Here is an 18,980-nt window from a genome sequence, read left to right on the forward strand (position 1 = left end):
AAGAAGAGGACAGATCAATATCAACTTGCTGCTTGTGGTTTTGGCAACATATTGGGGCAACCTCCAAGCCACTTTGGTACCTATGGTGTTAGCAGAAATTCTCAGAGCATTGTCTGCATGTTCCCAGGGGTACGATTGCTTCAAGGGTTGCAATCTATTGCTTCAAATCTGGGCCACTGAGCACTTATTTCAAAGAGAGCCCACGGTTGACTACTTTGTGGGCTCTAGTAACATGATTCAAAGTCACAGTGATAGAATGAGACATTGGGCCTCCCCGCACGGACAGGAAGAGGAGAGAGTTGCTGACCAACTTAAGCGGAGAGTGGATCAACTAGAAGCTATCGTGACCAAGAGGCAGGGCAATCCTAAGGACTCCCCAGAAGTATTTTATCGAGCTGATAGGACTCGAGGGCATTGGGCCATACTCACCCCTACGAGTTCTTAGAGAGTTCGGGTTGATTCAGGATGTACCTCTCTGGACGAGGACGACATTTTATGAAGATGAGTACAGTGGGAAAATCTTGATACCAAGGATAAGGAGGCTTCAGGAGGAGTGGAACGATCTAGTCACAATGTCAATGGGTCAGAATTCGTGGTGCATTCCAGAATAGTATGTCTGGATCAATTAAGAAGATGAGCTAGCCCGACCAAGCCGGAAAGGAATAGCATGGCTGGATGATGCAGTGATGGCTTTGCAAATCTATCATGAGATTTTACCACACTACCTCGTGACTACCCCCATGTATCGCCAAGTGGTCTCGGGGTCAATTGATCACATTCTGCTACCTCTCGATGATGATGACTGAGTTGTTTAATCTATACATATTGAGTTTGAGACAGAACCAGAGGAAGACCCAGAAGAAGTGCCTGAGTTCAATGATGATGAATACGAATTTGAAGAAGACCCGGAGGAAGAACCGAAGGAAGAAGAAGAGATGGGGAATGATTCCGGAGATGGTTATTAGAAGTCGGTTAATTTCACCCCTTTTCCCACTTTGTATCTTTTATCATGAACCTTCCCTTTACCTAAGGGCAAGTTTATTTGAGCCCATATAATCCTATGAATGTTGAAAACAATGATGTAACCTTTGCTCCCGCCTATTACAATCCAATTATTATATATGAAAAGCAAAAATTTGCTTCGGATCTAAATATGTCAAATATAATTATTTGTGAAATATTCGCGATTTAGACCTACCTATGGCAAAGAGAGGTCCCACGAATTTTAGGAAACGCATTTTCCTGAATACGTGAACTAACTACTCTGTGTTCCCATACTTGTGCAAACACTAAAACTGACTTCTGTTCTTTTTTCTTTTCTTTTCTTGTATTACTTTGTTATTATTCCGCAAAAGAAAGTTGGTTTGTGTTGACCCAAAACTGGCGGAGCCACCATACAACTTGAGATCGAAAGGGAAGATGACTGTGACAAATAACTCATCCGAACACGCCTTGGTGATATCTGGTAGCTCGAGGCGACAGGGAGAGAAGGATGACACAAAGAATGACGAAAATAGGGCTAGGATGGCCCAAGAGATGGAATCATTGAGGGAGGAAGTACAACAAATTCGGGAATTGGCACATCTGGCCATGACGATGATCCCACAACCACCCCATTTTCCTTCCTTAGATTCAATTCTCGATAACTTTCCTTCCACTACTCATCAAGCTAACAATACCCTCACTTCAGTCTCTACTACCCAGATCATTCCCACAGTAACCCCTGCACACCCACCAAACCCTTCCATACACACCCCTTACGTACCAAATTACGTTCAAACACCTCAAAACATACTAGTTGCTACCAACAAAGTTCGCACCCCTCCTCGTGATGGCGTCACTTTCACCACTAACCAAAACCAGCACATACCCATGGCACATACCGCTGTACATGAGTGATATGTTCCTCCCGTATATGTCATTTTAGAACCCACCTTCACAGTGCCCGTCACAATCAGGTTGCCTTATGAAGTTGATCAATAGGCCGAGATAGAAAGGGAAGCTAAATATAAGGAGGAAGAATCAGTGTTTGAACAATTGCAAGCACTGGGAAAACAAATGAAGAACCTTCAGGTCGCTCGAGGGAGTGATACTCTAGATTATGAGGATCTTTGTATCCACCCTGATGTGGACATACCAATAGAAACCCAATAGCAACACCTTGGCTACCATTTTATCACCTGCATGATGACCACCGTAAGGCGATACATGACAGTCATGTAAGATAGCATTTATTTCAGATTCAGGCACACATCTTCTCATTAACTGATCGGTACAAGATTTGAACATAAACGGCTCATCCCACACATATGATCTCACATCTCGCAAGAACTTCTTTTTAGCATGAGGTTCAGGTCAGGCATCATTTCTCCACTTGCCAGATAGATTACAAAATATGCATACCATGGCACCTCCCCTGTAGGAACGACCAACAATTGCTCATCCGGGAAGGTTTCCCTCAGCTACATGATTCCGAGTTTCTAACCTGGACAAGTGATCAGCCAGTTGATTCTCTATTCCTTTACGGTGATCTCCAAGTCAAATTCCTGCAAGAGTAAAACCCAATGGATTAGCCTTGGTTTAGCATCTTTCTTTTTCGAACAAATACCTGATGGTTGCATGGTTTATGTAGACGATGACTTTGGTGCCAACCAAATAGGACCGAAATTTATCGAACGCCCACACTACAACAAGCAACTCCTTTTCAGTCATAGTATAATTTATTTGAGCAGGAGTGAGAGTCTTGCTTGCGTAGTATCACACATCAGCTCGAATGGCTCGTTCCAGTCATGAGCCACTATGATTGGTACACTCACTAACTTCTTTTCAGCTTCTCAGATTCTTTCGGACAAGCATCGTCAAACATGAATGGCACATCCTTCTCTAACAACCTGCACAAATGAGAGTAGATTTTTTAGAAATCCTTTATAAATCGGAGACAAAAGCCTGCATGTCCCAGTAAACTCCGAACTCATTTCGCTGAAACTAGCGGCGGAAACTTTTCAATTGCTTCCACCTTAGCCTTGTCAACTTCCATTCCATCTTTGGACACCTTGTGCCCCAGCACTATACCTTCACGCACCATAAAATGGTACTTTTCCCAATTCAGTACCAGATTAGTCTCCTCGCACCTAGCAAGCACTTTAGCAAGATTGGTCAAGCATTCATCAAAAGAGGGACCAAACACATAAAAATAATCCATAAAGACCTCAACACATTGTTCCACCATATCGGTGAAAATAGCCATCGTACACCATTGAAAAGTCGCATGTGCATTATATAATCCGAATGCCATTCTCTTAAATGCATATGTGCCATAAGGGCATGTAAAAGTTGTCTTTTCTTGATCTTCGGGGGCAACAGCAATCTGATTATACCCTGAATAGCCGTCAAGGAAACAATAACATTCCTGTCCGGCTAACCTGTTAAGCATTTGATCAATGAAGGGGAGAGGGAAGTGATCTTTTCGTGGAGCATTATTCAACTTCCTATAATCTATGCATATTCGCCCACCAGTCACATTCCTAGTTGAGATTAATTCATTTTGTTCATTCACTACAATAGTCATACCCCCTTTTTAGGTACAAATTGTACAAGGCTTACCCACCTACTATCGGAGAAAGGAAATACTATACCTGCGTCGAGCCATTTAATCACTTCTTTTCTTACCACCTCTTTCATGATTGAATTTAGGCGGCATTGATGTTCCACGCTAGGCTTGTGTCCCTCCTCCATTAGTATTTTGTGCATGCAAAATGCAGGGCTAATACCCTTTATGTCAAACATAGTCCAACCAATGGCATGCTTGTGCTCCCTCAATACCCTTAATAGCTTTTCTTCCTGCAAGTTAGACAAATGAGAAGAAAAATCATAAGCAAAGTGTTAGAACTTCCCAGATATGCATAATGAAGATGAGATGGTAAGGGTTTAAATTCCAGTTTCGAGGCCTCCTCAACTGAGGGTTTAGGGGCGGGCCGATTGGCCTATCAAGAGGCTCAAATTGAGATCTTTCTCTTATGTATTCATAAGATGCATCCAGAATTTGCAACATCTCCTCAACCTCTTCTTCAAGTTCCAAGTGATTGAATAACATCAATGCCTTTTCTAGTGCATCTTCTTTAAACGCACTTGGCTCCACAACTGGTTCATTTATCTCCAACACAGAAATCTTGGCAAGGTCATCGTAATGACGAGGCAACTAAATGGCTCGATATATATTTAATACTTCTACTTCATTATACACCCTCATGATCATCTTACCTTCTCAGACTTTGATAATTGCATTTCCAGTGGCCAAGAGAGGCCGTCCCAAGATGATTGGAACTAACTCATCAGCCTCGTAGTCCAGGATGATAAAATCTGCAGGGAAAATAAACTTTCCAATCTGTAGAAAGACGTCTTCAATCACCCCCTCAAAGATAAACATAAGATCTATCAGCTAACTGTAGAATCATCGTGGTGGGTCTCAGAGCTCCTAAGCCCAATTGTTTGAACACTGACAATGTCATCAGATTGATACTTGCACCTAAATCACACAAGGCTCTACCCACGTCGATCACACCAATCCTCACGGGGATGGTAAAACTACCCGGATCCTTAAGCTTTTGTGAAAGCTTGTAATGATTCCTGGAAGTGCACTCCTCAGTAAGTGCGATGGTTTCAAACTCAGTTAACCTCCTTTTATTTGCCACTATATCCTTAATATATTTTGCATATTTTGGGACATCACAGAGCATGTCCATCAAAGGGATGTTCAAGTGTATCTGCTTTAGCATATCTAGAAATTTGTGAAACATGTGGTCATCATTCTTCTTTCTCAATATTTGAGGAAAAGGGGTAGGCACCCGCTCTGATATATGCTCAGACTCTATTTTGTTTTTCTCATCTACCTCTACAGGTTTTGGCACTCTTTCTTTTTCGAGCCCAGACGGCTCCATTTTCTTCTTAGGCACTTCTACCAACTCTCTCCCATTTCTCAACGTCACTGCATTGACTTGAGAATTTTTCTCTGTCTCACTTGGGAGAGCTCCAGCAGGTCTAGTGTTCTGATTGTTATCCATTTTCCCAAGTTGTCTCTGTAGATTTCTGAACTCTGTGCATAATTGTTCATTCTCAACCCTAACTTGTTGGTTCTCTGACATAACTTTCTGATTGTCTATCAAGTGCTTTTTCATCATGTCATTCAAACTCTCCTCTGCTTGCTATGAAGGTTGAGGTGGATGATTGTAATTCGCTTGAGGTCTGATATTCTGATTTCCACCCCAAGAGAAATTAGGATGATTCCTCCAGTTCGGGTTGTATGTGTTACCATATTGAGCATGTTGATTCATCAGCCCTCTAGCTTGTTTCCCCATATAGTAGATGGATTTAGGATTCCCGAGGCATATATCACTTGTGTGACCTTTACCACATAACTCGCAGCAAGTAGACATCTATTGCACATGCTGCATCTGTTATGCTTGGTGCATTGTCATTTTATTCATCTGATTTTCTTATCTCGCTATATCTGCCCTCATAGCTAAGAAATCATCAAGCTCAATTACACCTACTGCCTTCTGTTTACGTCCTCTTTGTGGTTTCCCATCTCTTTGCCAATTATTATCATTAGCAGTGAAATTGTTTAGCATAATCTGGATTTCACTATACGGGCTTGCCATGCATCTACCCCCACATGCTGAGTCAAGATTCTTCTTTGATGTCTCGTCCAACCCATTAATGAAAGTGTGACCCAACACCTAATCAGTCTGACAATGATGTGGGCAGTTTCTGAGTAGCTTCTTGTATCTTTCCCAAGCTTGACGAGTAGTCTCGCCATCTCGTTGTAGAAACCCAAGAATCTGGCTCCTCAGCGACTTTGTCTTCTTAGTGAGAAAAAACTTGATTAAGAATTTTCATGCTAGATCATCCCAATTGTGGATCGAGTTTGTGAGCTCCTTCTGCAACCATTCTTTGGCTTCCCCCAGAAGTGAAAAGGGAAATAGCGTCAGTCTGACGTATTCTTTGGAAACATCCGGATAATTATAAGTATCCATCATTTCCAAAAAATTCTTAATGTGTCATTGCGGATATGCATGAAATAGACCCACATACTGCCCTGTGGACTGAATCAGTTGTACCATGTACTGTTTGAACTCAAAGTGGACCGTTATATTAGGCTTCACTATAGCCTGAGTCATATTATCAAGATTAGGCCTTGCAGCCTCTATCACTAGTCGCTCTTCATTACCTACCATCTCTAGTGGATGAGGTTGAACTATGATGTCCAACTCTCCTTCTATTCTAGTTCTAGATTCGACTTCCCTCCCTACCCTGCGAAGAGTTCGTTCTATTTCAGGATCAAGAGGAAGGAGGTTGTTCGAGCTTCTACTCCTCCGCATCCAAGAGAAGAGCCTGCGTTAACACAAATAAAGCAAACTGAAAATTAAAACATGAACAAATAACGAATAAAATCTTAACTTAAATAAACAATCAATAACTAATTCCCCCACAAAGGTGCCAAAAAATTATTGGTTCCCCAAGTACACGCAAGAATACGTGGCCGTTATGTAATAAAGTGACTCGAACGTCGGATGTCGAACCCATAGAGACTTAGATTAATTGTTACTTAAGCAAAATAAAATCAATTAACTGTCTAAGATAATCAAAAATATTCTTTTACTACTAACCTACTTTTGTAGAAGTTGAACAAGTAATTCGCTAATTTATCAAGGATGCAAACATGTGTTTTTGGATTTTACTCAGATGAGATGAAGATTATAGGGTTGTGGTCGATTTATCAATCTTATTAAGTTCAATGACCACACTTGTTAATCCAGATTATCAATGGTTGCTAATTGACCGGATCGTTTATATGAATAGCATGTTCCCACAATACTACTCGTCTATCCATAATATATCAATCCTATATTCCTATGGTATTAAGTCTATCATGAGCGAATATAATAAGGTATTCAACTAAGAAAGACTATTAGGTATATTCCTATCCTAACCACGAAATTCTTACCCGAGCCACGAGTTCAGAAACAAGCTCTCTTTCATTATACTCTAATCTAAACACGGCTTTCGCAAGCATATCATAGATAGGAGGGTGAATTGGTAGCTATAACAATTCACAAGTTAAAACTAGAATTAAAGAAACAACCACAAGATGATAATCTGAATTAAGGAATATGTAATTAATAAACATTAATAATCATGTCAACCACAACCCTAGAAACTAGAGTGCTTAGCCACTCATGTTCGTAGTAACAATTTTTCAAGTATTTTGCATAAACAAATTACAAAGAAAAGTTGAAGAAATGAAGAACTCGTCGATTTTCTCCACCAAAAGTTGTTCCACGTGATGTTCTTGCCTCCAAAATAATGTCCCTAAAATCTTCTCCCTTCCAAAGTAGTGTATCCCCCTTAGGGTTTGTTAGGCGAATTGGGCTTCTCCAAATTCGGATGAGAGAAGCTGATATTTTCTGCTCCGATCCCGGTCTAGCGAAGTGAACCTCGCTTCGCTGTTCGGTACTTTTCTGGTTTCTTCTGCTCCGGTCCCGGTCTCACGAGGTGAACCTCTCTTCGCTGTCCGGGACTTGGGAACCAAAGTTATACTTCCTCCAAATTCTTTCGTTTTTACTTCACTTTGCATGAAAACTTTCCAAATCACTTCCAATTGACTCATACACATATTAATAACATTATTAAGCTCGAGTCACAAATATTCACACAAAATTACCAAGATCGAGATATAATGAAAGGAAAATTACCTGCAAAAATATGGATTTTTTGCCAAACATCAATTATCGAGACCTTAACAAGGACATCCCAAAGGAAAATTTTCCTTTACCAAATATTCATATCCTTATCGACAACTACGCGAACATGAGCTGTAATCATTCGTGGATTGTTTTGCTGGGTACCATCAAATCCTGATGCATGAAGAAAACGCACATAAAACACCGTTCACTACGCCTTAGGGAGGTTACTGCTATAGAGTCATGTCATTCGGCCTCAAGAATACAATCTACTTACATTTGGGCCATGATAACCCTCTTTCACGACATGATTCAAAAAGAAATTGAGGTATATGTGGACGATGTCATCATCAAGTCTCGAAAGAATTCGGAACATTTGGATGACCTGAAGAAGCTTTTCGAACGCTTGCGGAGGTATAGTTTGAAGTTGAACCCTGTGATATGCGCATTTGGAGTCCCTTCTGGAACATTGCTAGGTTTCATCGTAAGCAGGAAATGGAAATAACTACATCCTTCAGAGATTAAAGCCATTCAAGAGTTGCCACCGCCCAAGAGCATGAAGGATGTGATGAGTTTCCTTGGCAGACTATACTACATCAGCATATTCATATCCCATTCCACGGCGTGTGAACCTATTTTCAAGCTGCTGAAGAAGGATCCTGCTACAAAATGGGCAGAAGAATGTCAGAAAGCCTTCAATAAGATTAAGGAGTACTTGTCAAATCTACCTGTATTGGTTCCTCCAGAGCCCATGAAGCCACTATTATTATACCTGTCAGTTTTAGATAATGCATTTGGATGCGTGTTAGGACAACACGATGAGACTGCCAGGAAGGAGCAGTGCTATCTATTACTTAAACAAGAAGTTCACACCATGTGAGGCCAAATACACTTTGATAGAGCGCAGTTGATGTGCCTTGACTTGGATCTCCCAGCAATTGAGGCATTACATGTCAGCATACACCACACATCTAATAACTCGGCTTGACCCGTTCAAGTATATCATTCAGAAGCAGATGCCTTTAAGAAAACTGGCCAAATAGCATATTCTCCTAAGCAAATTCGACATTGTGTACATAACACAGAAGGCCATCAAAGGACAGGCCTTAGCTGATCACCTTGCAGAGAATCCAGTGGATAAGGACTATGAACCACTCACTACATACTTCCCAGACGAAGAAGTGTTTTTCGCCAAAGAAGATATTGCAGAATCATACCCAGGGTGGAGAATGTTCTTCGATGGAGCATCGAATTTCAATGGAGTAGGAATTGGGGTAGTCTTAATTTCAAAATCAGTACAACACTACCCGACATCAACAAAGATAAGGTTCCCTTGCACCAATAATATGACCGAGTACGAAGCATGCATCCTCATAATTAGGATGGCAGTTGACAGGAACAACAAGGCGTTTTTGGTCATAGGAGATTATGATTTGTTGATACATCAAGTTCAAGGATATTGGACTACCAAGAATGTCAAGATACTTCCATACATGCATTGTGTAAAAGAGCTATGCAAGAAGTTCACAAAGATCAAGTTCAAGCACATTCCCAGGATTTAGGGATTAACATGCATAATATTTTCATATAGACAAAGAGCCAGACGGCAAGCCATGGTACTACGACATTAAAAGATTCCTTGAAACAAGAATGTATCCAAATAATACTAGTAATAGTCAGAAGCGAGCGATCAGGAGGCTGGCAAATCACTTTTTCCTCAACGAGGAAGTCCTATTTAGGAGGACCCAGACTTGGGTCTGTTAAGATGTGTAGATGCCGCTGAAGCAACAAGACTACTAGAAGAAATACATGCACGAATGTGTGGACCCCACGTGAATGGCTTCACCTTAAGTAAGAAGGTTTTAAGAGCTGGATAATTTTGGATGACCATGGAAATAGATAGTATCCGCTATGAGTAGAAGTGTCACCAGTGCCAGATCCACGGGGATTTCATCTGGGTTCCGCCTAATGAGCTAAACGTAATGGGTTTGCCCTAGCCTTTTGTCGCTTGGGGCATGGACGTAATCGGACCTATATAGCCCACTGCATAAAATGGGCACTGTTTTATCTTGGTAGCAATTTATTACTTCACCAGATGGGTCGAAGCTTCTACATACAAGGCCGTCACAAAGAAAGTAGTGGCATATTTCGTCCGTAACAACATAGTCTGTCGGTTTGGGATACCTGAGTCGATCATCACTGACAACACAGCCAATCTCAACATTGATCTCATGAGGGAAATTTGTGAGAAGTTCATAATTGTCCACCGTAACTCTACAGCCTACAGACCACAAACGAATGGAGCAGTTGAAACAGCCAACAAAAATATCAAAAGGATTATGCGAAAAAGAGTTGACAATTATAAGCAATGGCACGAGAAATTATCCTTCTCCTTACTGGGTTATTGGACCACCATGAGGACATCCACTGGGGCAATGCCATACATTTTAGTATATGGCACTGAAGCTGCGATACCCACAGAGGTCGAGATACCATCTTTAAGGGTCATTCAAGAAGCCAAATTAGACGACACATAATGGATACGGGTCAGGGAGGAGCAACTTATGTTCATTGACGAAAACAGAATGAACGCAATATGCCATGGTCAACTGTATCAAAATAGGATGGCCAATGCATTAAACAAAAGGGTAAAACCTCGCCAATTTATATAGGGGCAGTTGGTTTTAAAGAAAATATTCCCTCATCAAGAAGAAGCAAAAGGAAAGATTGCACAAAATTGGTAGGATCCTTACGTGGTCCATCGATTGTTGTTGGGAGGAGCTCTGATCTTTACAAAGATGGATGGAAGAGTCAGCACAAAGCCTATCAACTCAGATGCAATTAAGAGATACTACATTTGAAGATAATAAAGTTTGGTTTTGGTTATAACAGAACTACGCTCGACCTGACATCCCACAGAGGGATACATAGGCAACCCACGTAAGGTCCGGTTTCTGTCTTCCCCCTTCAGTTGTAATAGGAAAATCCAAATACCATTTTTATATGTACTTGGAACTACGCCACAACTTGATTTCCTTTGGAAGGAATGCGTAGGCAATCCTCATCGGATTTAGTCATCTTTTGTAATTGAACTACATTCTGGCCTGATAACATTTGGATACATTAGCTGTCTGAGTTAGACTTAGCAACTTCATTTCGAATCTCATCATGTTGCAATCGAAATACGTCTTGACCTGATTCCATTTAGAAATGTATGCTACCTGAGTCAGGCTCGGTCATCATCATATTTTCTTTATCATTACCCATGAACTACGTTTTGACCTGATTCTGTTACGGATATGTAGGCAACCTGAAAGGGTTCGGTCATAACCCTAGGAAAACCTTTGTAACGCATTAGTTTAGATTAAGGACGCAATCGCACCGGCAAGAAGCCATGTCATCAGAAGCATCTTGGAGGATTAATATGAACTGGACAAAGTCTTCTAGAAACAGCTTTTGCTTTTGAGGAACTTCCTAGACATGTCATAATCAAGAATGGCGACATTTTCCATATGATAAAAGATTTTCAAAATGTTTTCTATATGTATCGTAAAATGTTCCACCTAACGAACTTCATGGTGCAACCTCGTCAGGGCCAGGGCAAAGCCAGGATTACGGTCAATACAATCCAACACCCCCTGCTAAGAAGTTTTCTTTGAGTGCAAGACCAACAGAATACAGGGAAATGCTGGATCACGCTAGGGAAATGACGGACCTTTTACTCTCTCACAACTATCAACTCCCTTCTGTTATTTAAATTTTCCCTCATACTATCAACACTAGGCCGCTGACGCAGGCAGAGCATATTGTATATAGAAAACCGTCTGCTCAACTGAACGGAGCATGTTGTATATAACGAGCCGCTAGCCCCTCCAACCAAAGCATATTGTATATAGCAAACCGTCTGCTCAACTGAATGGAGTATGTTGTATATAACAAGTCGTTGGCCCCGCTAACCGGAGCATGTATATAGCAAACCGTCAGCTCAGTCAATCGGACCACCCTGTACAAATCGAGTCATCTGCTTCGCCAATCGAAGACCCGTATATAGCCAAATTATTCGCTTCTCCAACGGGAGCGATCCGCACCGCCACTCCACCACATAGAAGATCAGAATATATAACTGAAAACCTCGTCACCCACGTTCCGCCAATCGACGACCTCAATTTCTTTTTGCAATCAAGAGTACCTCTGGGCATGCTCCTTATTTCTTTATTTTTTATCTCGAATGTTTTGACATTTTGCTCATGCAGCTTACAGGCATGATTACATTTATCAAGTCAGAAACTCCCATCGTGCGGAGATATTTTACATTTTAATGCACCCACTTCCATCACGCGGAGATACTTTACATTTCAATGCAACTTCTCCCAACACACGGAGATGCATTCCAAATTAGAAGTCAATTACTCCCATCGTGCGGAGACACTCCCAACACAAGGAGACTTAATGCTCCCACAGTTGCGGAATGGAACACAGGCCGGCTAACAATCGAGTCAAATTCAAGTATCCCGTTATCCCAATCACAATTAACGGCTAGCCAGCAGCCAAACATTATCATTCCTGCGTCATTTACATCACATGTTAACATATTATTCATTGCAATATATGGGTATGTGTGAATTCCATTTTTGGAGCAACAAACATCGCAATGTTGAACTTCTTCTAAGCAGCAAAATAAGCTATAACGCTCTGAGGGACAACAAACTCACAAGCAGGCCAAGGATCCTACCTCAAGCTTAAATACAATCAGTAGACCTCTAATTCTACAAATATTTCAAATCAAGTCGCAGGTCAGAAGCTATCATGGGTACCAAATCTTCCGTCTTGTAGTATCATCATAATACGATACTGGGGCAATTCCTGTGAGTGTCACCCCTCCCCCCCCCCCCACAAAAGAAACAAATCTTCACTCCAGAAATACATGAGGCCTGATCCTCGTTAAGCCCGAGGTATGTAAGCAATTCAAAACCAGAATTCAGACCCAACTCCGCAAAATCCTCCCGGAATCTTCCTTAACTCCTAATTCTACAACTCGTAATCTTCCTCAAACCCATATGCCATTTTCGCGATGTATGCTTGAGGTCGGGACAAAATTGGCCTTGGTTCGATTTCTTTGCCCGGAAACTCTTTCATCCTCTTCGGTCAAAGAGGAGCAGCTGTTGACGACCAATTTTGACCCTCTCTTAAAAAATTAATTTATTTATACTTAATAATTTGCAATAAATATTTTGAAAATATTTTTAATCAATAATACCTATTTTACAAAAATATTAAGTATTAACAGTGTTGAAATCAATAATTTAGTATAATAATTACAAAATATATCATACCTACTATTTAAAGATTATTAAAACCTTTATATACATTACATAGGTTTTCTAATTAATTTAATAAATTATTTCTTAATTTCTAGTTAAAATAGATTACTATTTTAATATTTCGAAAGTAGTGTCATAATTTAGAAGATACAGTCTTTTTACAAATAATTAATTACAATAATTAGTAGTGTATTTGATAATTATAATTTTTATTATATTTTATTTAAAATAATTAATTTTACTTAAATTTATTTCAAAAAGGTTAAAAATCTAAAAGGCTACCATCGTAATTTCTTAATTAAACATAAAATGGCTATTAGTTAAATTATTTTAGCCCAGATACCAAGCCCAATTCAGGCTTGACCCAGTCCAAATACCCCACTCCATTCCAACTTAGCAACACATGACCTTCTCTCCGATCTAATTAAATCATGCCACGTCACCCGTCTCTAGCACCCACAAAAGAAGCACAACTGATCGGAGTTGTCCACCCTTTAAATCAACGTCTCCGAACTTATCTCCATTTTTCCTTTTAATTTCAATACCCATCTAACTTAATCATACCCATTAAAACCAAGAGATCCAATGGCCCTCATATTTTCTCCTAAAAAACGCTTAAACCCGAAATTATCAGGACCGTTGATTTAAAAGTCAATGGCCTAGAACCCTTTTCCTAACTTTATCCCTAGAGACGGCTATCCAAATCCCTTAACCTTAAAACATTTTCATGTTATCCCAGCCGCCCCTTTCCCTTTTCCTCCATATTCTCTCCAGACCTACAACCACATCAATCCTCAAGACCTTGCACAGATCCATGCAAGGTTAACAAATCAACCACGAAATCATCTCCTTTGTCCCTACTAGCCGCGATACTCTCTTAAATCTTTCCTCTTTCATTATTATTATGCAAAATCCCAAATAAAACCTATAAGGTCTGGAACGATGATTTGGTATTTCATCTACTTTGGCTCTTTGCTTTCAAATCGAAGCATGCATGGAATAATAGCTGTCTTCATCATTATTATTCGACGTCTTGAGGTCAAATGCAATGAACTCTGGACTTTAGGGCTTCGACTAATGGTTTTTCAGGCTTCAACGGCCAATCTCTCATTTATTCATGCCCAGATAATTTCTATGATATTTTCCCCTCTATTTTCTCTGATTTTACCCATTTTGCTTTCATCATCCAATCATCATCACTTTCCACTACCTAGATTCAAATCTCTTGTTACCCTAAGGCATTGAATGACACTACAAATTGGGCCTTCAATTCTAACACCTAACAATCTGAAGAAAATCAATACACAACACAGTAGCATTTAGGATTTTGCGATTAAGGCTAAGTCTTACTTGATTCCTGATTTCTCTCTCTTTTCTGGTCTTGAGTTACTCACTAATTGAAGCCTTAGTCTTTGGGTCCTAAACAGCTTAACGAAGCCTTTGTTTGGTTTGCTGCTTTGAGGAAGGTCAGTGCATATTGACCTTTCCTGTCTTTAATTGTTTTAGGATTAAATTCATGTTCTTCTTGTTGATTATTCTGTTTATAATGTATTAAATTTGAGCATTATGCTTTGACATTATATATGTGAATTCACTGACCTTTAAAGAAGCTGAAATTAATTCAATCGATCATCTTTGTAAACTTAATGAATGCTCTTCTAAGTTAAGCCAATCTATGTAATGTTCGACTTTTGTAGTAGACTAAGAACTTCACGTGTCTTCTTCACCTATCCAAACATTAGATTCCAATATACTTTGCTAAAGCTTCCATGTCTGCTCTACTACTCTTGCCTTGTTACTCCTTGTTGACCTATATTATGTAGTTGAATCACTTGTTTGATAAAATGTAGACTATGGTAATTACAGATACTTAAGGACAATTACAAGGTTGTCATTGAGATTAGAGTGTATCAGTTCAGTTGTCTTCTTTTTTATGATCCCGAGACTTCCTAAAATACTGTTGAAAAGGACTTCTATTGACCTCTATGGCTGTGTGATCATCTGTAAGTGTCACTGTATGAAAGTGCTTTTGAAAAATGATTGAACTAAGTGTTAATGGCTTTCTACAATTAGTTTTATGTGTTCTGTCAGCCCAGCTTAAGCCATGCCCTTATTTGTTCTTAAGAGCTTAGTATCTACTGATTTGTGCATCTTCTTTTGTTATGCCACACTGTTGAAACCAGAGCTTCACTATGATTGGACTAATATACTTAACCTATTTAACTAGATTAGTTGTCCTATTATTAGAACCATGTTTGCTTAACATTGCTTTGAACTTCTGCAATTAACCTGTTGAGTTAATCTTATGATACTTGAAACTCTGCCATGTCTTATTGTCTAGCAATTTGGTGAGAATACCTCATCTGCTGTGTTTGGATGCCCTTTCATAGAAATTCTGCACTCATTCTCAAACAGACCTCCTGCTTGCTTGTGCTTTCACATATGTTAGAATTGTGTCACTTCATAAAGAAGAAAGTCGCATCTTGTTGTTCAAAAGGGATTAACCACATAGCAATTGGGATATAAGTCAACTATGATCACTAAACAGTTTTAAGGAAAACATCTGATGTTTATATACCTTGTTTGAATGCTACATTGTGTCTTTGTAAGTATCTTAGTTTCCAACAAGCCTAGCATAAACTTTCCCTATCGAGAATCAACTATGATGGCCCTGCTAGTCTAATTCGATGCTTAGTATTGTTGTAATGTACTAGTATTAATTAAAGTATAACATGAACACATGTGAATGTCACCTATTAGGAGTTTTGTACTCATCCCTGCCTTAAGGGAACTATTGTTTGGTATATCATGTTTATGATTGTGTTTCCAGATCATTAAAATCCACAATGTTCACTGAAGTTTATCTATACTCTTAGAAGAAGCCCTTTAAATGTTCATCTATCTTGTTTGAGTGTGGAACCACATGTTTAACTCTTATCCAACTAAGATAGGACGAAGATCTCCTTAGAGACCGCTTGCCCATTTGTATGCCTACGCTCTCTCTGTTTTCTTCAGAATGTTGAAATGAAATGATAACTCTCATACTTAGTAAGAAGTGGAAATCAATCGGTATGTAGGCCTCTACTAAGCATACATGACTATGTACATGATCTTTCATAAGCATGAGCCTTCTAATTGGATCATCAAGAACAATACACCTGACACATCCTACACCCCTTTGAACTACTTGACTCACCAATACTGGGTATTTATATTCATGTGTGGTTATTCTCTCATTGTTTATTGGCACTTATGTGTAATCATGTTTGAGTGCTCTTACGCTTGATAAGAGTACATGGTAGTGCTACATGCCTTGTGTGCAAACCATGGGATGTCGGATGTGCCCTGATGATTTGGATGTTGTTGAAATAGATCTCTCATTGTGTACAATCACCACTGTGGTAGTGGGGTGTAACGACCCGGCCAGTCGTTTGGAGTGTATTAGCCCCGATCCCCTATTTACTGTTTTTCCCGTATCCTTTTTTGCTTAAGTAACTTTCCAGGAGGTCTTGTTTGTGGTTTCGGAGAGTTTCGGGACACTTAGTCCCTAAAACGGAAGCTTAAGTCTCAGGATTTTGACCGTAGTCGAAAGTGTGTGAAGACGACTCCAGAATAGAGTTTCGTCTATTTCGTTAGTTCCGTTGGGTGATTTTGGACTTGGGAGCATGTCCGGACTGTAAAGTTGAGGTCTGTAGCTAATTTAGGCTTGAAATGGCGAAAGTCGAATTTTGGGAAGTTTGACCGGAGGGTTGACTTTTTGATATCGGGGTCGGATTTCGATTTTGGAAGTTGGAGTGGATCCGTAATGTCAAATATGCCATGTGTAAAAAAATTGGTGGCAATAGGGCATGGTTTGATAGGGTTCGGCATCGGCTATAGAATTGGAAATTTCAAGTTCATTAAGTTTGAATCGGAGGGTGATTCATGTTTTTGATGTTATTTGAGGTGGTTTGAGGATTCTACTAAGTTCATTTAGTGTTTTGGGACTTGATGGTATGTTTGGTTAAGGTCCCGGGGGCCTCGGGTGAGTTTCAGGTGGTTAACAGATCATTTTTGGCCTTGGTGAGATAGCTGATACCTGCTGCTGCATTTTTTATGGTTTACTCTTGCGCGTTTGCGAGAGGAGACTCGCGTTCGCGAAGAGTTTTTCTGAGTTGGTGAGTTTTTTCTCTACGCATCCGCGATGGAGAGGATGCGAACGCGAAGATATGGCAGTGTGTGCATCATGAACGCGTGAGTTAAGTTGAGACGCAGTCTGAGTTGGTCTACGCGAACGCGAGAGGATGGTCGCGTTCGCGAAGAAGGAAATCTGGGCAGACAGTATTAATTTCAAAAACGAGGGTTTGAGCCCATTTTGCATATTTTTAGCTAGAGAACACGGAATTGGGCGATTCTTGAAGGAAGTTTTGTGGAGTTGATTGGGGTAAGTGATTCCTACTTGGTTTTGGTTAAAACCCATGATTATATCTTTAATTTTATTATCTAAATTGTGAGTTGAGGCGAAAAATTGGGAAGAAGATGAAGTTTTCTTGAGTTAGATTTTTGGGGTTTTGAATTGGATTTTTTTATCGAATTGGAGTAAATTCTGTATGGTTAGACTCATGAGTGAGTGGGCTTTCGAGTTTTGTGACTTTTGTCGGATTTCGAGACATGGGCCCGAGGGGCCGGGTTCGGGCCAATTTCGGATTTTTGGCTTATAATTTAGTGTTTTCTTGTGGGATTGATTCTTTTAGCTTATATTAATTATCTCATACTGCTTGTGGCTAGATTCAGGGCATTTGGAAACTGATTAGAGGGGCAAAGGTATTGCGGAGTAGAATTTTGCGCGGTCTGAGGTAAGTAACAGTCTTAAATCTCGTTTTGAGGGTATGAAACTCCGAGGATTAGTATGATGTGAGTCTTTGAAGGTGACGCACATGCTAGGTGACAGGCGTGTGAGCGTGCACAGCGAGGGATTGTGAATTGGTCCGTCCTGTGAGACTATAAAGTCGAATAGCCATTGTTATTACTTGTTTTTCCTTGTCTTTGAGAAATTGACTACCTTTCATGTTAGAAATCGTGCTTAGGACATATGATTTCACTGGTGGGTCCCACAGCGGTTGTATACTTGTTGAATTGACTGCAAATTAATGTCTTGTACTCACTCACAGTCTTACTTGTGTGTTATATCTCTGTTCCCTCTCATTTCTTGTTAATACTTCTTATATTCTCTGTTTGGGCTGATTATTATGATAGTCTGTGAGCCCAAGGGGCTGGAGAGGTTAGTGACTGAGATAGGGCCTGATCGTCGAGCTGTGAACTATGTTAGGGTATATGTATCGGGTTGCACGTCGCAACGAGCCTTATGGCTATTTATGGACTGTGGATCGGGTTGCATGCCGCAACGAGCCTTATGGCTACTTATATGTTTGGGTTGTGCTGCACGCCGCAGCGATATAGCACTTGGGCTGGAAGGAGCCCCTCCGGAGTCTGTACACCCCTAGTGAGCGCAGGTACCTATTGAGTGTGATTACTGAGGGCTGAGAGCCGAGTGATTGTGCTATTGTGACAACTTGAGTGTGTGTTGCCCTGAGAGGCTATGCTTGTTTTTCACTTGTTGATGCACTTAGTTGACATCTGTCATTGTTGTGAAATTTCTGAAATATCCTATATCCTGATTACTTGCACTGTAACTATATAAACTGATTTGAGTTGAACTTCGGGATTTGAAAGCATGTCTACTCTCTGCTGGACTTATTGAAAATGAACTGTATTTGTATAGCTCGTCACTACCTTCTCAGTTCCTTATTTATTTCTGTTACTTTCTGAGTTGGTTGTACTCATGCTACACCCTGCACTTCATGTACAGATCCAGGTGTGTTTGATCACAGAGGTTGTTGAGTTCGTACATGATCGAGTATCAGAGACTACAAGGTAGCTG

The 18,980-nt window shown here is 40.2% G+C and overlaps 1 protein-coding gene and 1 non-coding gene across 2 annotated transcripts; one reads left to right on the forward strand and one right to left on the reverse strand.

The window, feature by feature from the left end:
- Positions 1–4,412: 4,412 nt before the first annotated feature.
- Positions 4,413–5,177, reverse strand: LOC142163873 (uncharacterized). Its single transcript, XM_075221023.1, has one exon. It carries the CDS (start codon positions 5,175–5,177, stop codon positions 4,413–4,415), a length of 765 nt encoding a protein of 254 aa, XP_075077124.1.
- A 568-nt stretch (positions 5,178–5,745) lies between these two features.
- On the forward strand, positions 5,746–5,852 carry LOC142164444 (small nucleolar RNA R71). The gene has a single exon (XR_012695215.1). It is a non-coding gene; the product is annotated as a small nucleolar RNA R71 (small nucleolar RNA).
- The last annotated feature ends 13,128 nt before the right edge of the window (positions 5,853–18,980 follow it).

This window comes from Nicotiana tabacum, chromosome 9 (assembly GCF_000715075.1).
Source record: "Nicotiana tabacum cultivar K326 chromosome 9, ASM71507v2, whole genome shotgun sequence".
NCBI classification, from domain to species: Eukaryota; Viridiplantae; Streptophyta; class Magnoliopsida; order Solanales; family Solanaceae; genus Nicotiana; species Nicotiana tabacum.